The sequence below is a fragment of the Vidua chalybeata genome, chromosome 2 (assembly GCF_026979565.1).
Source record: "Vidua chalybeata isolate OUT-0048 chromosome 2, bVidCha1 merged haplotype, whole genome shotgun sequence".
Classification (NCBI taxonomy): domain Eukaryota; kingdom Metazoa; phylum Chordata; class Aves; order Passeriformes; family Viduidae; genus Vidua; species Vidua chalybeata.
In genome coordinates, this window is record NC_071531.1 from 94,661,928 (window position 1) to 94,689,665 (window position 27,738).

A 27,738-nucleotide genomic window follows, 5' to 3' on the forward strand; every position below is an offset into this window, starting at 1 on the left:
CCTAGACTTACCTCTCTAACAGTATGTGTTTCAGGGCAGGGGTAAGCTGTTGTTCAGAATGCAGAGACTTCAACTGTCAGCCCTCTAAAGAGAGTGAGGGAAAATATGCTTATGGATTGTTTTATACACTGTCACCCCTAGTCTTCAAAATCCAGGGAGACAGAGGATTTAGACATATAGGAACAAAGAACATTACCGTAAAATATTGTGCCACACCCTATGATTCATTATATGCCACCATATTTACACAGAAGTGCAACAAAACAGTTATTGAAGGAAGTTCTTGAGCAAAAAGTGGCCTTATCACCCTAAATAATTGGCTATACTTGCTCCTTTTTTTTTTTCCACAATGATTAAAGAAGAGTGTATCTGCTTAAACAGAAAATGTACACAATGATGAAAATATACTGTTCAATATTACACAAATATGATTTGTTATGATTTGCCAAACTGTTTTTCACTCAGGTTTGGCACTGGAACAGACTTTTAAGGAGAAGGAGGTTTTATAGATAAACATAAATATCAAAAAGAAAAATGTAAATATATTTTCTTTCACTATGAGAGCTTCCCACTGTTGAAAAAATATTGTGTCCAAAGAGCAAGTCTTCTGGTCTTCACACTTTAAAAAAACCCTAAGCGTGATTTCAAATTAGGTTAAAAAATGTTTGATATTATGTTGGATTTTGTGTATGAAAGCCCTGTTCTCCTCTTAAACGCTACAAATTCTCAAGAATGCTTTTTAAACCTCAGCAATATCAATACTGTGAAAGCAAATATTTATTGTGTTGCATTGTTGCTGTTCAATGTACATCATGTGCTATTGATTTAGATTAAGATGAAAGAAGGCTGAATCTAAAATGGTTTCTTAGTCATTTCTGTGAAAGACCGATATGTTCATGGTACTGAGGAATAACCTGCTGTGTGCAAATGTACAGATGAAAGGCAAAAATTTTGTTATTTTAGGTAACTTCATTAGGATCAACAAATTGACAGTCTTTATGACTGCATGCGTATAGACTTCTAGTCTGCTGGCATAATTTCTGACAGCTAACATTATCTTTGCAAATCTAGAACACATTGCAGTGTTATACTGTTGATAGCAGTGTTCTCAACATATTGAGATGGTAGAGTCTTTCCATTTTGTGGGTGTTGGAAGACAAATTGGGTTCTTCAGAGTCACATGAAGCTGCAGAATAAGCATAAGTATGGTTTTAGGGCCTGTTAACAGAGTTTTACCCTATTTCAGGAAGGTTAAGAAAATTTACAAAATTATGTATTTCTCAGCAGCCTAAACCCATCACAATCAAAACCTCTTCCTGGCTCCCTTGTGCAAGTATAGTAATCTGTTGTTTCTTTTTCCACAGGAGTGTGGTTGTACCAGTGAAAAAACCCCCTCCAGGCAGTCTGGCTGTTACCACCGTTGGAGCTGCCACAGCTGGGAGCGGGCTGCCACCGGGTAGTACACCTAATATATTTGCTGCAACAGGAGCTACACCAAAAAGTATGATTAATACAACAGGTATTGTCCTTAAATATTCTTGTGACCCTCATTTTGTCTTTGTTTTGTTACTTTTTGTGGTGTTTGGTTTTTAATCATCTTTGTGTTGCTGTTGTAGTTTCAAAATAAAACCTGGAAAGGTTCAACTTTGGCCATTATTAGAGACAGTGTTTTTTCTTGGTCTGTATTTATAATCTTTGATAGTGCACAATGGACTTACACAGCCTTAAATAAGTTTGTAAATAGCCTCAATATTGTTTTATAAGTGTTGCTTAGAATTGAAATGAGCTAACTTTTCTAGTACTCTGCAGTAGATGATGTTTATGTGATACATACCAATTAATCCCTCCTTATGTATCAAAGAAAATAGAGGCAAGTAGCAACTTAATAAACATATTGTAGATTGTAGAGGGTGAATAATTTGGACAATTACTATTTGTCAGTGAAAAATATGCTCTTTTTATAAGATTTTTTAGTAAGAAACTACTTAATTTAACTGAATTCATGCCTTACCAGTAGTTGTTTCTTGTGACCTATAGAAGGAGGACTAGACCTTCTTTTAAAATTATTTTTAATACTAGTAATGGGATTCTGTATCATGAAGGAGCCTCTTGACAGTGGAGATTGGTTTCCATTGATCAAAGAATCCTTACGGAGAGCAATGGATATTTAACTTAAACTCCTTTGAAGTATCTGGCTATAGTGTCTTTTCTTTCTAAAAAAAGCAAAAGTACTTGAGAGAAGAGCTCTCTTCAAGGATAACACAACTTCAGTCAAGGGTTGAGAATGTGAAAATCTCTCTGGGGTTGCAGCAAACAGAAGGGGATGCTTTTGGCATCCTTCTGCTTTATGGAGTACTATGAGTTCTTTTTTTTTTTTCTTTCCTTTTGCACATTACCTTTAATACCTGGTAATAGAACTTTGATTTTTCTAAGGATAAAAACAAAAAGAGCTTAAAATCTAACTTTCCTGAGGAATGAATACTCTGAATAATGTTATTGCTTCTCTCAACAGTCCATTTGTGTTGAGACTTGTGTTAATTTTGAATGGATTTCCTTTCAGGTATTCTTATGACGTGCAAAAAATATCTTGCACTGGAAACCTTGTTTCCCAAATGATACGGAATAGTAGTGAGCTTTTCGGTCTTCTTACAGATTAAATATCTGAACTATTTTGGCTGGAATGTAGTAGCCCTTGTTTATAAGTAATTGCATTTTAAAATCAGTTATTTCCCCAATACTGTTCTTAGTAGAGGGCAGTATTGCAGAAGCCATGGTACATTCACTGTGGATTAAAGGTTTCTTTTTTTTATTTATGCAATTGTTTTTGATCCTAATCTATGGATTAGCTTGATTAAATGAAAAGTACTGATTTAATGGAATTTCAGCAAGTGTGAAGTTTAATTAGAGCTATATATGTACTGAATTCTGTAGTAAAGCATTATATGAAGATTTGAATTTAAGATTTAAGTTTCATATTAACATTTTAGAAATGCTAAACATATTAATGACAGTTAAAAGTAATATCACATTGAAAATATTTAAATAAATATTAGATTAAAATACTCATTTTGCCATTTTTAATTAAACCACATCTATGACAGTCAAAACAGTGACTCATGTATGTCAATTTTTGAGACATACAGACTATCTAAAAACTTTCTGGTTTATATAATTTTAATCTATGAAATATCTATAATATTAATTATTTTAAAGTAGTGTATATAATTTAAATGAACAGCACCATTTTTAAAAAATTTGCTAGAAAGGAAATAGAATGCAATTTCTTGGAAACACTAGATGTCCCCCCAAACCTATTTACAAGTATGTCACAGATACTCTAGAAATACATATAGAAATAGTTATATCTATGTGATGGGTAGCACAATCTATAAGGCATAGTCTGTGCTGGACTTAGGTGAAAGTTGTTTTTTTTTTCAGTTATTCATGGGTTATATTTGGTGTTTACATTCCATCTGCCATTGCTGTCACAGTGAATGTCATGTCATGACTTAATGAGATGTATGTTACTGAAGTCCTTTAGTGCTGTGAATGCATCTTTGGGGAAATAAGTTTTCTTCCTTCATCTTTTTATGCAAGAAACTGGCTTTATAGTTTCTTAGACTGGATTTTTGTAATTCATATCCTGATTCTTAATCCAATAGTTCTAGGTCTGTTAGATGTTAGATCTTCTGAAAGTTTAGCTGATTGAACTTAGCAACTGCATTTTTAAACAAGCATAATGAAGAAAATTTCATTTTGGAAGGAAAAGGGACAATAAAAATAAATATTTTATATACAATAAAATGAAACAATAAATATATATATATGAATAAAATATGTAAATAAATACAAAAATGCATACACAGAGAACTATATACATGTGAAGTCTTAATCTTTCTTAAAATATTCTATTCTCAGTTAAGTTGCTGTGATTCCTAGCTTGGAAGAGATAGCCTACCTTATATTTTTGTGTTTCTCAGTGTGTTTGAGTACATTTCAAATTTGTATTTAATCCAAGTCAGATCACACAGTGTAAACCACAATCCATCTTATTTTAAAAAACTGCCTAAATCAGTTCCTAATCTAAATCCTGAACCTCACCAGCTACTTTAGTGTCAGCAAGCCCAGTAAATCCTGCTTGCATTTTGATAGTGTTTTTAATTTAAATGTTCTTAAATTATCTAGTCAAAATTCCAATCTTTACTTTCCTTTATCAGTAAAAAAATAGCTAAAGACAAATTGGAAAAAAAAAATTGTTCCTGCTGCCAGAGTACTTTTCACACTTACCAGCATTTAACGTCTACTTCACTTCTGATTGGCTACTTAAGCAGTTAAGAAACTATAAATGCTTTGTAGATCTCTGCAGGAAACTGAAAAATAATATATACCTGTGTAATGCAAAGGACATTGATGTATCTACTGCTAAAACTGACCAGAAACAAGGAGTTAACAATTATCCTTTTTGAAAATGTCCAGAATAAAGTCCTTGATCTCTAATCTGGGGTTCTTCATCCTTCATTGCTAACTAGGATAAATCTTGTTGCGTGCCAGTCTCTTCTCTGGTGAGATTGCAGTCCCTCAGGCTTGGAACTCCCAAGTCCAAGACTGTAGCTACCCCTCTTGCACTGTTGTGTTGCAGAAGGACTGTGCAGAACAGGGACAGCATCTATCACAGCACTCTCACTGTTCATGGCCTCTCTGAGCCTTTGCTGGTTTGCTTCAGAGAGGCTGAGCTCACAGCTCCATTTCAGCAAACATGATAGATTGGCATTTAGAGTTTAGCCCTTAGCTCTGACCCAGATCACTTAAAGTATAAATGTATGCTCTGTGTGCATCTTTTTTTCTGGGCAGCTGTTCGCAAACCATTGAAATGATACCCCCACTGCCCTCCTTATTTTCAAGATCTTACAATTCTCCTTGACTCAAGGAAGGAAACAGAAAAATTGTAATTAGAGTCTAAATACTCCTCAGACACCAATTTCTCCCATTACTTCCTGAAGTGACATACATTTTCTATCTTCCCTGTTACGTTTTAATTTCTATTTTAGTTTCTGCCTGTAGTTGCAACTGGGCAGCTAAATGTGCATATATAAATACATTTTAAGAAATATTTAAAATGTTATTCTCCACTCAAGCTCATATTAACTACACCTTTATTTTGAAAAGATCTTGTTTTACATTATGATGTAAAATTATTTTCAATTTTGGAATATTAAATGGGAATAGTGGAAATGAGGTAAGGATTTCTTTTGTCTGATTTTCAATAGATTTCAAGGTTATTATTTTTATACCAGCAAAGTTAAGGTATTAATTTTTTGATAAACATATGGAAAGTTTTTCACTATTTTAGAATAAATAACATTATTTCCATACTTAGAAGTAGATTAATAATACAAGGACTATTTTAAAAGTCTTGTTTCTTACGACTCAATTAAGATTTGTGTTTTTTGGGGGACAGGTGCAGTAGACTCAGGATCTTCTTCTTCGTCTTCGTCATCCAGCTTTGTGAATGGTGCTACCAGCAAAAATCTGCCAGCTGTCCAAACTGTTGCTCCAATGCCAGAGGATTCAGCTGAAAACATGAGGTGCACAAGTTCTAGCTTTTAATATTAATTATAATTTCTCTTCCAAAATTAGTCTAAAAAAATAACTCATTTAATGTGCATTACTGTAGTTGTACATGTGCTACAGTGTATATAGTTTTTGGGTACCAAGGATGTGTATACTACAGCAACACTTCGCTGAAAAGTCTGAGTTTTTCAACTGAAAGGTCTAACTTGTTCAAACAATGCCAGACACTAAAACTTCATTAAAGTATTTTTTTCAGTTGGCTGGTTTGTTTTCTTTACTCAATAATGGTAGTACATATTGGAAAGTAAGAACTTTGGTAATGGAGTACTAGGAAGTGAAAGGAGACACTCAAGACCTCCTGAGCAAACAAAAGGCCTGCGTTAAACTGGAGAGGACAAAAGCAGAGCTGTATTTGAAAAGGATAATAACAATTTTACTTGTTCTGGAGTACTCTGCAAATCTGTGGAATTTATGAGGCTGACTCTACATGACATTTCCATTTACTTAAAGCCATTAAAAAACTATAAAGTTGGATCAAATTATGTACATCCTCTTTTCTAAAGAAGCTTAAAGAAACTTTTACAAACAGGTGTGATTTGACATAATTTAGCTTCTATTGTGAAGTGTTCTTAACAATCATGGTCTCTGTTTTTTTCACAGTATCACTGCAAAGCTTGAAAGAGCTTTAGAAAAGGTGGCACCTCTCCTGAGAGAAATTTTTGTTGATTTTGCCCCTTTCCTGTCTCGAACATTATTGGGTAGCCATGGACAAGAGCTGTTGATTGAAGGTACTGTTCTGTTATGAGATTTATATTATTTTAGCTATCATTCATTTGACATGAACAATTTTTTTATTTTCACTCGACTTCATATATCTATTTTTGATAAATGACTTAATCAGTTGTTAATACATTGTGATTCCACTTCTTTGAATTTAATTTCATTTAAAGAAGTTAACAGCAATAGTTTTTGTACCCTTTTATTCCCAAGATGCTGTGCAATGATACATCCTGTCACAAAATACTCTCTATAGTTCACCTTCCTCTCCTCAGAATAATTCAGTGCTTCAGCTTTGAGAAAGTAGTGAAAATACAATTAAAAAAGTGTAAACTACTCCCAGAGAAGAAAGCAAAAAGAAGACCATGCTCCAACATTATTGATGACTGGTATGTGGTAGGGCTCTTTTTTCCTCAAGCAGGTCAATTGGATTCACACAGGCACATAAAGAGCTGCGCCTAGAGGGGGAAAAAAAACTGATAAATTTTAAAGAAAAGTATCCTTGACCACTTTCAAGGATTTTTATGGGGTTTATGTGCTATCTTTACTACTTCATAGTTAGAAAATTTGCCTTATAAATGAGGCAGGAAGTAATACAGAAGTTATGCAGAGCATGCAAATAGGGCAAGCTCATGAAGAAAGTAATGAATCAGTGCTAATGCAGCTAAAATAGTGAAAGGGGAATTTGCATGAGCATGCATAGGTCATGTATTCAGAGGAATATATTCAGCCAAGTAAACTTTTTCCTTTCAGGATTGTTCTGACACATAGTATTGCTGTTCATTGAAAGGAAAAAGTCTCATTCTGACAAGGCTTATATCTACACAGAAAAAAATACAGCTTTGTGTTCAAATTCCAAACCCTTTTCTATTATACATGTGTTTTACCTAAATATTAGTGTACAGTTTTTCCTATGGTAATTCCATGAATACATCTCAGAGTGTTGGCTCGTGTAACTAGAAATGTTTGCATCTTGTAACTGAAATTTTCTAGAACCTTTTCTTCTTTTGTCTTTTTATTGTTTAATAATACCAAGGAATGGTATAGTAGTAGCTTAGAATAGTCAGAAGCTTCAGGTATTTTTTTATTGCTAATTTTATAGCTTGTGATTAGGTTGCACTTCACACTTAATGACATGTAAATTAATGGCCTGAGATTCACATTGACATGACTGTAAGATAATTTATGGGCTACATTCTTATCTCTCTTATTTCAGTGAAGCTGTTTGCAAAATTTGTAGCAGTATTATCCTTTTCCATTTGGCAATTGATTAATTGCAGTATAGGTTTTATAAAAAATGACTAAAATTGTCTTGGTTGTCCTAAGTTCTTTTACTGATTGAAAAAATTCTTCATTGATGTTATTGATGATTTTGTCTTTTTGTCAGATCCATAGCATGAACAAGGCTATAACAGTTCCCAGGATATGACAAAGACTGAAATGCTAGAGGTCACAGGAATCTCACAACTGTACAGCCATATTTAATCTCACTGCTTATCCATAAAGAAACATGTTTTGTTGGATTGTTTTTGGCTCATAGCATGTTCCTGATGACTGCACGGAGTGTCATTCCATAATTTGCCCCTATTTTGCCCCCCATCTATGACTTAGCCACCTAATTCAGAATCAGAAAACATTGTTCACAAACCAAACACTGAGTTCCAAAACTAGAAATGTCCTCTCCATCATTTTTCTTTAGTGTCATGTCTTCAATCACTCTCTCATTCCTGATTTCTAAAAGCCAGTCCTGTCTTCCCAAGATATTGAAATAGAAATCAGGGAAGTAAAAAAAATTCAAGCACACCATAGATTTTTACACTGCAAGACTTGAATTTTTCTTTTCCACCTCTAAAATACTTGGTGTTTTTTTCTTCTTAAAAGATGATTCAGAGTTTTTTTTATAGTCATTGTGTACTTCTTTCTTCATTGCCTCTATGAGACCCTTTTTCTCAACTAAACTGAATTCCTGCCTCATTAAGATTCCTTTGAAAGAGAACTGCAAATTCTCTTTTATTCTGATACCTGATTTACTTTGAGAAGTTTCCTGTCATTCCTTACTGGAAGCCAGTGGTAGTCTTGAAGTATTTGAAAGTGCTGTGCAGGTAATGACTCAAAAAAAGAGGGATTTAGTGGTGTTATTCAGGATATGAGAGTGCATAGAATTCCTGCAGGGATGGAGAATTGAAATTTGATTTTTTTTTTTTTTTTTTTTTTTTTTTTTTTTTTTTTTTTTTTTTTTTACTGGCAGGTAGTAATTAACTTGATACTTTTATATGCAATGGTTTAATTTGTTACTATATATGTTAATGTTTTAGTTATTAAGAATAAAAAAGGACCAAATAAACTTTCTTTAATTAAGTCTTAAGGAACTTGTCTGTTTTCAAATTGATCACCATAAAAATATCTGTTATGTTCTATGAAGTATGTACTTTCAAGTTTAACATAATAATATCTTTCTTTCTTTGCTGATTTTCAAAACCTCTTTATGGTATGAAGTTTCTCCCCTATAACATTTGGTAAAATCAGAATACTGTCAGACATCCTTGATGCCATGTTCTTTTTCCTGAGGCTCTTTCTAGTGCTCTTGTGCATGTGTGTGTGTAAGAAATGCTAAATAATTTTCAGATTTGGGAAGAATGTACAGTCTTGTGTACATACTGAAGACTGCATACTGAAGAGCACAAAATAAAAGGAAGCATAAAAAAATAATTTTAAAACTTCTAAAACAGATTAATCATACAAATTTTTCAGAATATCTAATGTTTTATGATAGCTGTTGTCAATATATTTCTGGAAATGTGAATACAACTTAACTATGATTTCACCTTTTTGTAGTAGTTCAGCTGCCTCAAACCTTTGGTGAAAGATCTTGAAGCCATATCCTTTTGCATCACACTTTATCATCATTCTGTCCCATGAGAGACTGGCTGATCTATGGTTTGAGTAAATTATGCTTCATGGCTTACTGACTTCTTAACTTTTGATTGGAGTTGAAATGAACAGGCTGCAATGATCTTGTCAGGCCACTAACACTTGAAATTATTCATTTTTCTTGTTCTGGTAAATTCCCAAATGTAACTGGTAACAGAGGAACTCTATCAGGTAGTAATCTGACATTGCAGAATATATTTATTGGTAAAATGCCACATCTATTTACTCTACTAAAATTACTAACTTACTAATAACTGAAATAGTTACTTGCTCCTTTTTCTAAAACCAATTCTTTCTTCAAAGGTATCATATATTCCACTGAATTTCAAATGTGTCATAAACTTCTCAGAATATTTATAAGTAGAAAATATTGTCAGTGTTGGGTTAAAATGGACCTTTCTGCATTTGAATACAAATAGCTTCAGAGTATAACATAACCAGCCCAACACTACTGTGGTTTGTCAATTGAGGTTCTTCCAATGCCTCAGAGAACAGAAGTTGCAAAGGTTACAATGGTCCGTAGAGAATCTAATTGGAAACAAACATGCAATATGTGTAGGCCACATATTTGAGCTTAGCAGAGCTCATTGTGGAGTTCCATTTAACACTTGCACAGATATGTTTTCGCTAACTAGTTTCCATATGGTCTGCAAATTGCCTCCATGTAAAGTGCATGACAACATTCTAGCTTTTAGGTGAAAATGTTACAGGCAAGTGTAATCTGATCTGTAGCTGAAAGAAATATCCTCTTTTTGTCAAGCACAGATGGCTAAAAGTATTTCCACTGCAGCTATTCTTGGAGTGTCTGGAACTGTAAGAATAGGTCCACGATTGAAACACAGTCACGTAGAATTCTTTCCCTTCTCTTGAGTGAGGTACCAAAGAAACTCCGCTGATGCTTTTACTTTGCTGTATCATTAGCTGGGTAGAAGGTCAGCCAGGTAGCTCTTCTCCAAAGGATCTCTGAAGAATTCCTTGCTGTACATTTGATATGTTTCTGATACAGGCACAATTAAAGTCAGATGACAGAGAGAATGTTTTTGTGCTGATAGGAGCAGGATCTGTCTCTCCTCATTAACTCACCACATGGCCCTATGAAAATATTCAGTAGAGGTGGTGATGGACTAGCTTTGTATCATGTTTGACAGAAGGCTTCTTGAAACAATTGAAAAATTGCCCAAAACATTCCTTTGAAAACCACAGATAGAACTTGGGTGCTAAATGACACTACTCAAAGCTTCCCAAGACCTCAAGTGTGCATCACTGTGGCATCTAACAACACTGGCACAATTTGTTTCTCATTTTCTTGAAGAATACTGAATTTTGTATTAGGAAAAACAGGACAACCATTTTCCTTTAGATACTATGATAATCTGGAAATCTCTTATACTTTTTGGGGAAAATTTAATTTTTTGGAGCTTAACATGCCCCTTCTGTTTCTCTTAGAAACTTTTCAGAACCTTTGTATTACTGTGTTCAGGAGCACAGATGCTGTAAAGTAGAAAAATGCATGTTCTTGCAGAACTTCTTTTTTCCCTGTACATATTATTCTCTCATTCTTTTATCTCACTCTGCAACATCCAAAACATTTTAGTTTGTGTGTCCAGGCATGCTACCTTCCAACTAACTAAAAATATGATAATTGCCCTACCAGTCTGTAGGACAGCATGTAGCCAACATTTTGAACAAAATAAAATAATGAATAAATATTAGCAAGTAAGAGGGGAAAGGAATAAATAATTTTATGATTTTAAAATTTGTATTAACTCAAATTAACAGCAAGTAAATAAAACTTTAAGCTATTCATGGTGCTGAAATTTCTATAATCCAATATTTCATCTCATTTTGTTCTTTTTATCAACGGTCTTTTTTATAGTGCTGAATTGTTCCTGGCAAAATTAAGTGCTTAGGTGAAGATATACAAAATGAGAAACAAAGGCATTGAATTGGAGAGATATGTGGAATCAATTTCTGGACTAAACAAAACTCAAGAAAAAGCCAGATTTCAACATAGCCAGATGCTGAGTCCAACTTCTAGGAGCAAAGAACAGAGACTTAGATCCATCCTAAGGATCCTAGGAGATGAGGCATAAAGCCATGCAAAGAATGGAGCGATTGCCAAAATAATTGGGATGTTTGGCTCCCTTGGCTCATTGCTGAGGCAGCAAAGACTTCTCCAGTGCCTTGGAAGAACAGATGAGTGATTTCATGTCTGTGCATAAATTTGTTTAAACTCCCACTATCTAGTTCTGTAGTCAGCACTTCAAGAATGATGCACACACTGCAAAGGTATGAAGTACAATGTAAGGAGCTTGATTTTTCAATGTATCAAAAAGACATAAAAAGAAGATAAATACTACAGGAGGCCCTTAGAGTTTCCATGAAGAGAATGCCTAATGAGGGTAAATATGATTGGAAAACTTTAATAAGGTTTACCCTCAATTATTGCGATTGATGTTGCTCATAGTCATTATGACTATTTCAAAAATCTTTTCTAAATGTAGTCTTCAACTTCTCAAGAGGAAAAATGTCATGTATTTGCTGGATGCTTTTGGAACGTCTTTGTAACTTTTGAGCATGTGAATCACCATTTTCTCTGTGCCACATTGTGGAAGGAATGATAGTCTGCATTTAGCTTAATTTGCTTTAACATCATCATGACTGCATTTGTTCACATGGTGATAAGACAGGTGTACTCCAATGTCAGCTAGCCTGCAGAAATCAGTAAAAAAATCAGTGGGCTTTTTCCTTGTTCTACAGCTGACTGCATCTTAACTGTAGATGCAGTCAAGAATTTATCATTTTCCCTTCCCATTAAAAATGGTCAATGCTTATGCCACTTTATTAAATAAGCCTTTCTTATATGTGTGATCATGTTTGTACACATAAAAATTGATTTCCATTTTTTGGATAAGTTCTTTAGTCATTATCTTGAAGCTCATTTTAGTATGAGACATTTTCTCTGCATAATGAATTTATCTTTTCAGGGAAGCCTCATGTAAGCTCATGCCAACTCTAGTTTAGTCTCAGATTTCAGAGATCTCTTGCAATTATATGACTGCCTAGCTATATATGTACTTTAATCTGATTTTTTTGAGAACATGAAACTTATGTTATTGTACTGGGTGAGGAGGATTAGCCTTTTAGTCTCTTGATAACTTTTCAATGTGTTGGCTGGTTTCAGCCAGTTTAATAGAGGTTGCTTAAGAGATGTTATTTTTACACAGTATTCCCAAATATAAACATCTGTTTATTAAAAAATATACCCTATCTTGGGTTAGGGTTAGGGTGTGTTTCTTACCTTCACTATTTTCTCTGCACTATTATTTGAGGTATGCCATCATTATTTAGTAAAAGAATGGAAAACTGAATAGTAACTCGAAATAATCACACCTGATTCATTTGTAATATACTATATAATATACTGTGTTGGTCCATACTGTGGGCATTGCAGCATAAGGAGCAGGAAAGTAATTGATAAAGCAGGACTGTGGGAGCAGTAGGAACTGAGCCTTATTAGACATCAGGGAATCCCTGCTGGCAATCAAGGTCATTGTTAAAACTTTCTGTGGAGGGGTCAGGCCAGTGTCATTTGCAATAGGTGTCTCACCAGACATGATCACTCTGTTCAGTAAGGATGAGGAATATTATGGATTATTTGGTTGTACTGGGTCAGGAACTCTGAATTGATTTTCAAGGCTAAGTTCATAATGTACTTCTTTGCTGTGCCACATGCCACTCCTTACTTTCCTTGTGCCCAAAGTGACTAAGTGTACCTTCTTCTCTGTCTCGGAAGAGGTGGTGCTGCATGTTTAGCACAGTGCAGTTAAACCCAATCCTCTGTAAGACAGTTTTCCTGAATTTGTGATAGTAGGACTCCTATTCATAGATTACTTTTTGTCTTCACTATAAAGACTTGCAGAAAGATCCCAGAAAAAGTGCCCTACTGTCTGAAATTAACCCCTTTTTAGATTATGAGGTTGGAAAAATAATGATTTACAGATAATGTTTTTCTTCAGTAAGTTGAAGTTTGCGTTTTCCTTTTTAACTTTAAGAATTTCTGCAAGCAATTTGCATGATCAGGTTTTTACCATGAAGAAAACCATAGGTCATTTTGAAACAGGGCACGAAATCCTCCAATAGATAGAATTTAAAATACTGCTGCTGATGGAAAACCTGCCTGCACACATTGAAATCCATTCATAAGCAGGAAAAAGAGAAAGTTCATGAATTTCAAACTAATGTGCTATTTATAGGCATGTCAGAAATTTGTTTTAAGAAATTTTCTGTCTAGGGTTGGTATGACTAGCTCCTAGTATCTGACTGAAAGGCTTCACACTGTGCTGATGTTTCTGCACACACTTTGGGACTGATCATGGGTTTTACTAAGAAACATCAATAAGTCAGGCACACATGAAGACAGAAAGCAATACAGTTTTCCAGAAGGTATGGTAGGAACAAAGAAATGCTGAAGGGCTAAATGTATATTCAAATCTGCCTATTTATTTACACCTACTCCAGAGAGTCAAGGTTCAAAGCTTTACAACTTAGGAAGTTTTTTTAGTGTAGGTTACTAGTGACAAGACAGATGCCAATTGAGACAGCTGAAGTGTAGGTGCCACAAAGGAAGTCTCTATTATTTATCCACATTGAAATCTTCAAACTATAATGACCCCAACACAAGTTACAGAACATTTTTCCTTCACATAATATTCCTTTATGACACCTTTAAAGCAATATCATTGCAAACACCAGAAAGAGGATACACATTCATTCAGTTTTGATTTAACTCTTGATTTACTGAAGTTCCTGTGTGCAGAAGTATGTTCTGAGCAGATGTTTAACATGGCAGGAAACATTATGGATCAGAGATCCAGATAGCAACTAGGAAATGCATAGCATCTGGCACCTTTTTGAAAGTAAACCTGCCAATAATTAATTACACCTATGAGCCACTCTATCCCTGTCTAATGAGTTGGACACTTACTAAGATGTATTAGACTGTGGAACAGAGGTTAACTGCTCATGCCCTCTCCTCTGTCTCTGACTTGTGTGGTCCCAGTGTAACTTAAGGGTAGAAATTGTTGTTGGCACTCAGATTTTATGTCGTTGATTATATTATCATTATTACATTGATTAATAATCAAGATGTCTACAATCTACAATGTAAAGAATTCCCATTAGACAGATATTGGAGTTCTTCTGTTGCTTTGACAATGGAGAAAAAAATGACTGAAATTGTGAGACTAATTGTAAAGTTTAGTTAGGAGAGTGCAGATGTAAAAAATTAATATGTGCCTTCAGGAAAGCAAAAGCTGGTAACAATATAAAGTAGTCAGGTTTAATGGAAAGAAGCTCTGAAAGTTATCCTTGAAAATATAGAGACCACTAGATGCTTTAAGTTACTAAATTAATGTTGAAAGTGCTATTATAACACTTTTATTATTAGGAACTGAAGAGTACCAATTACTGTTTTTTTAAAGCACATAAGGAAATGCACAAAATATTGGAACCTTTAAAGAGTAAGAAAATGAGTTAGTTGTAATGGCTGGGTTCCATTTACTACAGCAGTATTAGCCACTTTCTAATAAATTTATTTTTCAAGCTAGTAGCATGTATTCCAGTTGCAAGCCAAAAGGCCTAGAAAGGACTGGTCTTTCTGCCTTAGAATTCTAGAAATTCTAGAAATTCCCATCTCCCTGTTACCCTCCTTGATAGTCCATCTTTTTTGTAAGCCAGTTTCTGTCTTTCTTCTTGCTTTAACTTTCAGCTTTGCTTGGAAATATTTTTTCTAGTGAGTTTTCCTACCAACCCACTACCAGAAAAAAAAAAAAAAAAGAGTAGCAAGTGAGCTATTTAAAATTATTTCAAGGAAACAATTTTTAAAAGATTCTGGAGAAAGTTCTTTACATGTGCAGGCACTGCTGTAACACAGCCTGTAGGTGGACTCATCATATCAACTATACAGCAGTGCTGAATGGTAACACTGAACTAAGTTGTACAATATTTTTTTTTAGAAAAGCCACCTTTCCCCCCCCCTTATTATTTTTTTCCTCCACTGTCCATGTCCAAAGAAAAATGAGGTGGTATGCCAAAATGGTATTCAGTATCTACAGGATGTTCATGCTGTGACTGAAGCTCTCCACAGGCAGAGGTTCTTTGGTTCTTATTCCACTTAATTCATCATTCAGAACTCAGCAGGGGACTCTGCCTGATTTTGGACTTGAAACAGTTAGGCTGGTATTTGCCCCAGCCCTTGTCCTCTGAAGGCTTAAAAATTGAATCAATCTACTTTATTACACCAGCAGTGTTTTCCAGAAAACTACCTAATTCTGATAATCTATAGGGTGCAAATAACATCTCTGTATCAGATATTGCCCTGAAAGATGTATTTCTCATGAGACATAGTACATTCTTTTCCATGTAATCTGAGTTCTATGACCAGGCTCTTTACAAAATTAATCTCATTTAGGGCTGGGCACAGTTTTTCCGTATATATTCCTTAACTTTCTGTCTATTTATCACCTGTTCTTATGAGCCAGGCTGAAACACTTTAATTAGTGACCAAATTTACCAAGTTTCCTTACTGGTCCTGATGATTTAAAGGCACTTCTTCAGCTCATCATGTTAGATATGAATTTACTTGTTTCCATGCCTTCAAGGCTTAAAAAAAGAATCTTGCACAAAAATTATAGACTCAATTACTTGAAAAACTACTACAATTGAATTTTAAAAAATACCTGTTTATAGATCCTTTTTTGATGGGAAAAAAATGTTAATTATAGTATAAACATTAATGAATCCTCTAGCTTTATTTACCTAGATATTAACAGACTCCCTACATACCTGGGATTATTTTTGCAAGAACTGAGATACTATATCTTTACTGTGATCAGTGCAACTTTATGTTAAATTTTACCTCCTTCAAAAAAGGATCCTCAGATCTGCTAAACCACTATTCTCTTATATCATATTTTTTGTCTGATGGTGTGTGGAATTTTATGATTCAGTCTTTTTATACTCCTTGTCTATGGAGATTTTCTTGCAATGAGAAAACCTCATGCTGAAAGAACTTGTCAGACAACAGAGACAGTTGTGATATGTCAAATTAAGATGGCAAAGTGATGTCAAAGCAGGTCTAGAGAGAGCCCATAACAATGTTACTGTCAAGTAAATAAAGAAAACTGAAACACAAGAAATACAAGTTATTTCAAGAGATCTATGACTGTGGAGGCTTTTTTGTGATTTGAGAGACACTGTTTCAGAATGATTACCATTTGTCAGTAGGGCTTCAGGATAGAAACAAGATCTGATGGCAGCCAGCTAAGGTCAGCAAAGTTCAGCTTGGAAATTTTTATTTTCCTTTTCTTGTTATCAAATTCTCAGGAAACATTTATATTTATACAATAATTAGTTTTGCTACTCAGGAGATCACATCTACTTAAAATAAGGGTCATCTTGGCCTTAGAAATTTAGGAAGCTGCATGAGCTCTGAGGTTTTCTTATACTCCCTGTTTGTAGCTGTGCTGGTTCACTCAGTGTGGCCCCAATGTTGCTAAAGAGAATATAAGGAAATAAGGAGGTTCAGTAGGAGTAACTGGTTTTATTGCTGGGCAGCTTAACCTTTTCTCACCATCCTTTTTTGTCAATCACCAGGCACATATTTCAGTTTTGTCGTGTCCCCCTAATAATAGGAAAGAATGTAACAAGGAACTAGAAGGAAACAATAGAAAGAAGAAAGCAAAAAGTAATTCCTATGTTTACTGTATGAGGAGAGAAACAAAAAGGAATAAGCTCATAAAATAGGGCATCAAATAGGAATAAATTATAGACTGAAGCTAAGAAAAAGTTGATAAACTTCAGGAGTAAAAATAAAACTTCATACCTGAGGAAAATATAGCATTGAGTAATGCCTTTACAGGGAAATCCTGATATTCTAGAAGCTGTTATTTGGGGTCATACCTATGATGTATCTTTTCCAGGACATCCCTTTTGACAACCTTAGAAAGACTTGGAAAAGGTTCTTGAGATGAGCAGAAAGCACCATTGTTGTAGTGAAGGTATAAAGTATAAACATTTACTTGTGTTAGTGAGTGAAATGAATGTCTTTATTTCTGCTTGTATAGTTCTTTGAAAATAATTTACTACCGAGGTAATACTTGCAAAATATATTTCCTCTAACTCAGATTTGAGAGGAGGTGAAAGATTGAAAAAAAAAAAAAAGAGAAAGGAGAGGTACATATTTCTTCATTTTAATAAGAAGATCTCTTTTTTCCATGTATTAAATATGTGGCAACTTCTTTGGTATGACTTGTTTTCATTTAGTAATTTTTCTGCAAATTTAATCACAAAATTGGCAGTTTTTTCAGGAAAGGAATGACAGGAAACTACCACATGACAAAATTTCAAAAATATTTTAAATTGTCACATTTTAAATTAATTTTTAAATCTCTTTATTAATTAATGTTTTTCTTACTTCTTCCATTCAAATTAAATATCCCTGGTAGCAACTAAAGTAGAAATTTATTGACAATTCTGAGCCACTTATTTGAATAATATCTTAGTCTAAAGAGGGAAATCAGAAGACTTTCAGGGTTGTATTTGAATTCTTACAGTGGACTGTTTGGTTTTGGAGGAAAATTCTGGAATGCTTTTCATTGAGATTCTTTCTAGATAAATAAGAGTTTGGGATTTTCTAGAATGTGTAATTGTAGGTGTTTTCAGGCTTCTGAAAAAAAAAATGTTTATAACTTACTCAAATCGACTTGAAAATTAAGTACATTTTGACATTTAGTTTGGTCAACTGCAGTGCAGTGTGATCATTGACTTGGGTCTTTTTACCTGTAGTCTAGAAGAGGACTTTAGAAGATGAGGAAATACATTAAATTTACACATAGATTCTAGTAAATATGTGTCATACCATTAAAAAAATCTGCTTCACTTAACAGGGAATTGTTTTCTTACAATTTAACGGGGAATTCTTTTCTTATAATTAATATTTGTGTTGAATTCTTTTATATAAAACCAATATTTTTGTGTTATTGTTTTGTGTTGTTAATGCTGATTAGAACAATTTCTCAATCGATACATGACAGACTGATGTAAATTTTAGATCTGTTCTGTTATAGAAGTTGGATAAGCATATTATTTCACTATGTCACAATATTTGGAAAGATTTGGAAGATATTTGGAAAGAGTTTGGAAAGAAATACTGTTTTAATGACAGTAATACACAAATGTATATATTGAGTAAATCCCAATGGAGCACTGGACAAATAAAAAATTACTACAGGTATTAAATGAAAAACTTAATCAGTTTTGAAAATGGTATATTAAACTGAACAGTGGTAGTGGATTTTATTTTATAGTTTGTGATCTCCTTTTCATTTGATGAAAGAGAATTTGTGCATCCCATTACACTTAAGGAAAATTTTCAGAAAATCCACAGGTTAGCAAAAGGCTGGACTCTTCAGAGTAGTGTGGCATTAGCATCAGTTTTGTCAATATCATTGCAGATCATGGGATTACAGGACAAAAGTCTGTAATTTTAAAAACTAAATCATCTATGTGTTGTAATACATTCCCTCTCTGTGGGTATACTCTCAAGGGTTTTTGCCATTCTGTGATTCCATCTGGATGTTTTCCAGTCCACATTTAGATTCCTTTTTAGTAACTGCAGTAGAGAAGAAGTTCAGGTTTTCTCACTTCAATAAAATGATTCAAGAAACTATTACATACCATTCTTACTCTTTTAAATATTGTCCTAGTATTAAGGTCTGTTTTTTTACAAATCTGACTAAAAGGGCTGATCCATTTGAGCTGAGTTTGGACAGATTAAAATCTGGGGGATTTTGTTGACCTATTACTGTTTGAGGTTTTTCTCCTAAGATGTCCATTCTAAAGAGTTATTATATAATTTTAAAGGTATTCCATTTGATAACCTGAATGATTCCTTTCCTAGATTTACAGGTACCAGATAAAAAGACTGTTGCTTGTATTGTGCAGTCTCTTTCACCGTAACAAAATAAAAAAATCCTTTAAGAATTGTAACTGACTTGATCAACTAAAAATCATGGAGTCAAATTCACATTCACTGTATTTTTCTGTGTCACTCTTTGGTTCTGTAAAGGAGGTTTGCCCATACTAAGAATGGTCTGGAGTAGTAATGCCATCCTTCATGGTCCCTAGAGTCGGTGGTAACGTCAGTCAAGGCTGCTGAAGGGATTGTTAAATCCATAACCCTGACTTTGTTATTTTAGTGAGTTACTTTCTTTGGAATAGTGTTTTCTTTCATCTAGTAAAAGCAAAGTTATAATTATTTGCAACATGGCTGTGATTTCCATCTGCAGACTTTCTGCAAATTCTGAATATTTCCCAGCTTTTGTTTTTCATAAAGACCATTAGTGTAATTTAAATGCCTACAAAATATGTGACATATGTATGGTTCTAAAACCAATTTTGAGTGTAATCTTGAAAAACGTTGCATTCTGTTTAATACATATCTTCCCCCCAGCCCCCCCAATAATTGCTTGGTTTGGAATAAGAACATCTGTTGTTTCAGTTTAAGTTTTGCAATCTCAGCATTTACTTTCAAATTTTTCACCAGTCTTCTATTTTCTCTCCATACTCTCTCCTTTCAGATCTTTAGGGAACTCCCCAGCAACTTGATAATTCATGAAAAACGTTAATTTGAATTTAATTTTCTCTGAGTGACAGCCTATGGAAGAGAGGGAATAATATAGTTTTAAATTATCCAGATAACTTTATTGGTCAAAAAAGGAGTCCTAAGGTTATTTCTTTGATTATAAATTGGATTTAGAAATATATTTCAAGAAATCATGTGCCAGAATTTGCTAGCAGAAGAAAAAGGGTTAGAAAGAACAAATAAATTTTAAGGAAAACTCACATATCCGACCAAACATTACCATAATTTTTGTCCTGGTTAGTTTCACAGCCAAAATGTGCTTTAGTTTCTGTGCCCAGGGAGAAATGTGCTTGAAACTTTGTGCCATTCCTAATAAATGCTGAACAAAGTATAAGGGAATAGTCTATCAAAAATGAAAATCCAATTTGTGAGTGGTAATTACCGGTTGAAAATTCCTACTCTGTCTCACAGCACAGAAATCACTGAGGATTATGGGAAGAGATATCACAGTATGAATTACCCATAATTATTATGAACAATTTGAAATAATATGAAACAATACAGCTTTGTTTAAGGTACGTGGAAGACTATATAACTAGGAAATAGAAAAACCGTACCTTACAAAAAAAAAAAAGTTACAAAGAAGAATTTACGGTGTTTTCTGATTTTCTTCTTTTGTCTAGTTTTAGGTCTTCTTTCTCATTTCTAGGTACAATTTCCACACTTTTCATATGTTGCTAGAATAACAGATTTAATAGTATGTGTGTATTTTTTCATAAGCATCTTGTACTATACAAAGCTTCTATAGTTTTGATGATGTGCTGTAGAGGAGTAATAAAGATCAATTTTTCTCTGTGGAGTGAGTTAAATGGATTCAACTTTCTCAAACATTTTACCTAGCCATACCTGAGATTTTTCAGATAAGCAGAAGCTGTAATTGAGTGAAAGATTTCTAAAGGCTCTAAAGTTTTGATAATTGCGTCTTTTTTTCTAAGTTGAACATGAGCTATAAAAACATTTAGGTTTTGTTTTTGCTAGTATTACAATTGATTCCAGTTCCAATAAGGGTTTAAGTTGACACAAAGTAAAATCATTGAAAGAAAATGCAGGCAAACCTTGATAAATACCAGATGAAATTGTGGTGGTATTCAGTTAGACTCATACACACATTGTATTAATAATAATAAAAAGAAGTTCAAAACCATGATCTTATTTCATGAGGATTTTTTTTTCTAAATTGATTTTATCAGCCTACATTATATTTCTTCAAAATGTAAATTCACACTGACTAGTTCAGCATGGTGATTTGGAAGTTTTGAACCCATGACTTCATTAATGCCACAGGCATGACTAAAACAGTATAGTTGAAATTAATCTTTTTTTAGACATTAATAAGTCATAGTGAAAAGACATAATTAGCATATCTTTGGGCCAACAGAAGAACACTGAAAAAGAAGTCAAGTAAACCAGAGCATTTCAAGATAATTGCCAGGCATACATCATTTATTCCAGATTAGCCAAGGTCATGCACTTGATGGTCCCAGTTTTTGCATCCATATATGTGGTCATTGTTACCATCAAATTGCTGAATTTTGATGGCTATATTCAATGGACTGAGAATAGACCATGAAGAAAACTACTAAAGAAAAGCAAATGTAAAAAGCACTCACTCCATTCAGTTCAACAGTGACCTTTTTAACCTTGCTGTATGCAGGAAATATCCACTTGTATTTTAGTAATTACATTAGCTTCCTTAATGGCATTTGATACAGATGGTATAGGAAGAACTTATCTGCTGCTGAAGAATGCAGCAACAGTTTTAGTTTGAGTGGCAAATCCTTTTTCTCATTAGAGTTAAGGAAGGGGAAGAGAACTGAAAATAGATTTGTGTGCTCTCTTCAATCAGAGAAGCCATTATTTTTCCAAGTGTGTTATCTTTTTTATAAAAAATTTTGCACACACTGAAAACTCTGTCAAACCCTGAAAAAAGAGGATGAAAATATACAGTTTTTAGCATATTTGGAACTTAAAAAATCAATTGGAAAATTGATGTTTATTCAGATTCTAATACTACAAATTCTATTTTTAGTTTTCTGAAGAGACCTCAACCAGTTTATGTCTTCTGTACTGTCTGAAAAATGGGAGGAGAACTTTTCTGCCACTCTTAATTTTTGTATGTCAGGATATAGACTGCGCACTGTGGGAATTTTTTTTGTTCCTGTTCTATGCCAAAAAAAATTAGTCAATTCACACAATTTCGACTCCTAGAAGAGAGGAGGGTACAAATCTAGAAACTGAAAGAGTAATAATATTATCTTTTTTTTCTGGTCTATGAAGGAAAAGTTAAATAGGACAGGGATTTGGGTTCTTCCTAAACTTGTTCCTGCAGGTTTTGATGATGTGGGATCTTCATAAAGCAACCAGAGATTGCATTCTGACAGTTTTTCCTAATAGGCAGAAATAGATCTATCCTCCATTAGGTCTGATCTGTTTTTATCATTCTCTATTATTGACTGCACGATAATTCTGACAGTAAATTTTGAAGATAAATTGTGTTTTGTGTAACTGGAAAAAAAAAATCGTTATTTATTTCAAATCCTAACTGCTCAATCATGAAGAAACGAAAATGGGAAGAAGCACAATAGAGCCTTTGGCAGCTAGGATGGAGGAAATTGAGCTTATAATGGAGGGCACACACTTTCCCTCGTGGTTTGAGTGAAAGGAGTCCCTGAGGTAGGATTAGGGGGCTGATACGTAATGAATTTATAAAACAAAATGGTGGTCCTGCTATGAATGTTTCACATTTCTGTATTCTGTTTTACTTCAAGGAATGTATGATATGGAGTACTTAAAGGTGAACAGAAAGTATTTCTGTTTCTATTTCCTTCTTACTGACCATCAAGGTGCACAGGATTCCGCATTTTCTGTCTGGGCCACTCCCAGTTCTGCTTATTTATTAGTAGAGAGCTGCACAGTTAATTTCTGCAGTAGACTGAGACAAACGTGTTTGACATCACGACCTTCTTTAATGAGACTTTCCTATCTCTTTCTGTATTTTCATATGAGGAAAGTGCTACAGTCTCTAAGATAATTATTTGTTGCTTTTGGACATGGAAAACAGTCTATTTTAATACTACTGGTTATGAGAGGTGTTAATGACTGTTACCAATGGGTTGTTTCATCAGCAGGCAATTAAAGAGCTGGTTATAACTAAGGGACCTGCTGATGTGCTAACCAGACGTCAGATCTGTATCCTTTTCTTTTTCTAAATTTCACAAAATCAATTTGATTCTCCTTTCCAGTGCTGGAATGCTACATCCAAGCTTGCAGTTGATTAGATGTGATATATAAAAATTATCAAGTAATGTCCAGAGGAATAGTAAAAGGACATCAGTTTGAGGTCAAATGACCTCTTAGATCTGTATCATTATCACATTGTTAAAAAGTTAGAGTGTATAAAAATTCTTATTGTAAATAGATAATCTTGGTCTAAGCAATTATGACTCATTCAGAGTCATATTTTTTCATGTCTGCAGCTTTGTGTTATTAGGACTAGATCATCATTGTTATCTGGATGATAATCATGAGTATTTATTCTAGCTTTGTGCCATTTTAGGCACACTCCAAAATTTTTTCATATTGTTTGAAGCTGCACAGGTAGCATAAGAATGCCCAACTTCTAAGAACTTCTAATTTAATTAATTAAGCCAGAAAATATTCATTATGTATGTCTCTTCAAAGTATATATTTTATGTCAAGGTTTCTTTTTGGTGAAGATACATAAAAATGATTATGCATCAGCACTACTATCTTTGTAATTTAGTTGGCTTCCTTTTGATAACTGGTGCTTATTCTGGATACATTTGGGGGTTTTTCTGATATAAAATCATAAGTAAGAACATGTACAAATTTAGAAGATTGTAGCATGAGGATAGGTTTCCAAGAGAATTATTTTGCCTTAGTCATGTTTTAGTACACCTGAGGTCTGATTTTGAAAGATGATTAGTGAGTGTGTGACAGATGGGTTATTTTTGTTTTTGATATTTTTTTTTAGTTTTTTTGTTTGTTTGTTTGTTTGTTTAGTTTTACAGAATAAGAGGTGAATGCATAATAAACCAGACAACATTCTATGATGAAGTATTTGATGTGTCTGTCCTACCTGCATTGGCTTAACTGTAGAGTTCAGTCTTCTGTTTGGATTTTCTTTGTCAGCTTCCAAACAGTGGAAGTAGCCTGCAGGTGATAAGTATCTCATTAATCTTTCTGATCCTCTAGCACTTGAGCATGAGAATAGCTGATCAATTACAGCAATTGTCTCCCTAAATGAGCTTTGCACATCTGCCTCTTATTTCATTAACTGCCCCTATATCTGATAGAATGGAAGCCTGGTGGCTTCTTACAGCTTGTTCTGTGTTACTGTACAATAAGGATGGGGTTGTTAGCAAAATGGGCACAAAAGGGTATTTATCCACTACCCAAAATAAATATACATGCTATCGTGTAGGAGTGCTTTTGTCTCTAATCACTGTTTGTAGAAACCTTCTTAAAGCACATCAGCTTGCTTTCCAGCCACCTATTTAGCCCTTACTTGTAAGCTTATTTGTGAATTTGTCATTTTTATAACATAGCCCAAGTGTTTCCATGCCCTAAAGCATCATATTAATGTCTATATGGTTTTAAATAACAGAAGCTAGCACATGTAAAGGTAACAGTAGAAATGAAATTTCCTGCAAGTGTCCTTACAATCCATCTTTAAAATACTTAGATATGGCATCCTTCTCTCAGAGAGTAAATTTATATTTCCAAAGCTGCAAAAGAGTATTTGCAACAGTGACAATGTTACTAGGTATTTATTATTTAAATTAAGTACAAAACAATGAGTAACAGACTATATAACTCAAGGTTTGTTTAAAGAAACAAAAATGTTTTAAGACACTAAAAATTATGGGGTTTGATTTTAATAATAATATGATTTCACATGAATGTCTCTTTCATTAATACTCAAGCTTTCAATTACGGGATAATCAATTACCAGATGAAAATTAAAATAATATATAAGCAGAGGTTTTATTCTTTACCTGTTATTAACTGATCCCTTTATTCTTACAAATTTACATTATTTAATATTCAAAAGCTGTTAACTTATGTTTATCGTACATTAAATTGCTTCAGATTATACCAATATTTATTTATTTATTTAAATAACTAAGCTAAATGCCAAAAATAATTAGAAGACATTCTGCCCTGAACTGATATAATTATTTCAGGTGATTCTTTAGAACATTTAAATATTCTTGAAACTGAAATTCTCAGTTAATTGTTCTTGAAAATTGTTTTAGTCTGAGTTATAAAAAAATATACATTTATATATTTTATGGATTTCTGCAACAATGGAGCTATAATATCAAAATACCACCATCTTTAAACTAATTTTTGACTGTTTATTGCAGGTCTTGTTTGTATGAAGTCAAGTACTTCAGTGGTTGAACTGGTTATGCTGCTTTGTTCACAGGTAAGATATTCTCTGGTTTTGATTGTATTAATTTTCTTGTGTAATCATTGTCAGCCAAGGAATTGTATCTGGCAATTTGTTTCATTCTTCCATTTTGTTACAAAAAAAACACCCCAAATTAGTTTCTTCTGGTAATACATAAATTGTAGATTTTTTTATGCTATTCATTCTATAGTTTTTCTGTATTCACAGAGTATACAAGGTATATTTGCATTTATGTTCTAAAAGTGTATGGATGTATATTATTCATTTTCTCTGTGTATGAGCTTTCCTGCAAGCCTGTTCTTATTTAGATTATGTAAGTTGGATACTGTGATCATAATTTTATGTTGAAATTTGTCTTCGAATTAGTGATTTTTTTAAAACATTACTTTGTGCTGACTTTATTACTTTTGATATACATGACATTGAATATTTTACGTAGGTGTCACTATATAAAAAGCAGAGGAACATGGATTAAGTAGTCCTCAAGAATTGGCAGAAGCAGAACATTTCTACATAAAAATTCTGTGGTTAATTATTGGGGTTTCAACACAGCAGTAATGGGTTTCTCAGAAATCCAAATTAATTAATGTTTTGAAATGCTTTCAAAAATAAAATATTGAAAGCTAAACTAGTTTCTTATATTGTTTGTATTATTTATATCTATATTTTCATATTATTTGTTTTAATAAAGTGTTATTGGCTAATATTGTGTATATACCCTTTTACTTTAAACTGCCAATAAGAAGTTAACAGCAAACATTTTAGAACTTTGTTCACTTTTTAGAATTTAGGAAAATTGATCTCCCAACGGATCCAAATAACTTTGCAAGTTTTTATACTTCTCTAAAAACTTATAATAACATTTCATTAACCAGATTCCCCACAGAAATACAATACCAGTTCAACTCAAAACAAGTTTGTGTATAAAATGCCCAGGTTAATTTATTATATAATTATCAAAGAAAATTACTTCTTTGTAGCTTTTCTTAAGCATTCACTACTGCACATTGACAGCATACACTAAAAATAAACTGTAAATAAAGGCGTTTCTAGAGACAATTGAAATTAAAATCTACTTTTGAGAAATCTCGATGAAAATAATAAACATTTACAAGTAGATTTGGAGGGAGAGTGTTCCAACTTACCTTGTCTGTCTGTAGGTTGCATTTTTCAAGCATGTGTCATAAGGAAATCATTACGTCTTGTTTTCCTTTGTATTTTTTTCCCTCTTCCTTTTTTTCTTCCTCTTTTAGAAGGATATCAGTTAAGGAAAAGTAAAAGAAAAATACATCCCTGGCAGGAATCCTCAGTGGGATTTCAACTTCAAACCTTCTCTAGCAGGGCACTTGAAAAATTTGTTACCTAATGGTGAAGTCTTGGGTTCCAAGAAAATTTCAAAAGATCCATTAAGGCTTTTGAACTCAATGTTCATGTCATGCAACTTTTTTCTTTTATTTTTTGCATCTCTTGAAACATTTTTTCAAGGGAAGGAATAACTTACAGTCCTTTCTTCCCTAGCCTTCAGTTTTACTGCAGTTCTCAGGAATAAAGTGGAATGTAGCATTAGGGTCTAGTGTCTTTGATGGCCTCATCATCTAATCATAGGTTTAACATTACTCATTTGCTGGCTCCAGGAATTCCTGCCATTAAGGGCCCTAGAGATGAAACTTTGCCTCAAATATTGATTGAAAGGAAGAGAGAGAAATTTAAGCTCTTTCTGCAATGCTCTTTCTTTAGACATCTCAGTAAAGCTATGTAACAAATGCAGCAAAAATCAATTTGTTATTTTTATGTCTGCTATATATGTTGAGTTTTATTTCAAAGTATTTCAAAAATAAGGTTCACTTTATACCTGGAATAATGGGAAGAGCTTAATCATTTTGAATATTCAAACATTTATTTATTTTCTTCAGTGTTTGCTTAGAAGAACTCTTTTCCATCTACCTAATTACTTGGGGAAATTTCAAGCTTTTAGTTTTTATACCCCATCTGATACTTCAGGGTTGTTTCCTTGTCTTCTAAATAAGGAGGATTCTTGTCTCTGGATGTCCATTTATTAGGAAGTACTTCAGGAGCTAATGCTGTAGTGTTTGTTGGGGGAGTTATGGTAATTGTTTCTACAGGAACTGGTCAACAGGGGGCCGTAGTGGTGCAAATTGCAGTCTCCTCCCCTCACCTTCCTGACCTCTGGAATATTCTTCTGAACAGTAGCATTTCTACAGAATATAGCGGTTTATCCTACAGGACTAAATGAACCAGTCTGTACTTCTGTTCATCTACAGGGAAGATTTTTGTTGTTGTTGTTGTTATTTACATT

At 33.5% G+C, this 27,738-nt stretch overlaps 1 protein-coding gene and 1 long non-coding RNA gene across 3 annotated transcripts in view; one reads left to right on the forward strand and one right to left on the reverse strand.

The window, feature by feature from the left end:
- Positions 1-27,738, forward strand: part of NBEA (neurobeachin) — a 454,830-nt gene that overhangs the window by 181,398 nt on the left and 245,694 nt on the right. For both annotated transcript variants that reach the window (XM_053932002.1, XM_053932009.1), the window contains exons 32-35: positions 1,365-1,519; positions 5,459-5,585; positions 6,232-6,359; positions 25,375-25,436. In XM_053932002.1, the coding sequence (XP_053787977.1) occupies positions 1,365-1,519; positions 5,459-5,585; positions 6,232-6,359; positions 25,375-25,436 (472 nt within the window). The remainder of the gene's footprint in view (positions 1-1,364; positions 1,520-5,458; positions 5,586-6,231; positions 6,360-25,374; positions 25,437-27,738) is intronic.
- On the reverse strand, positions 11-26,882 carry LOC128781978 (uncharacterized). Its single transcript, XR_008428599.1, has 3 exons — positions 26,567-26,882; positions 24,084-24,157; positions 11-84 (listed from the first exon to the last, which is right to left on the reverse strand). It is a non-coding gene; the product is annotated as an uncharacterized LOC128781978 (long non-coding RNA).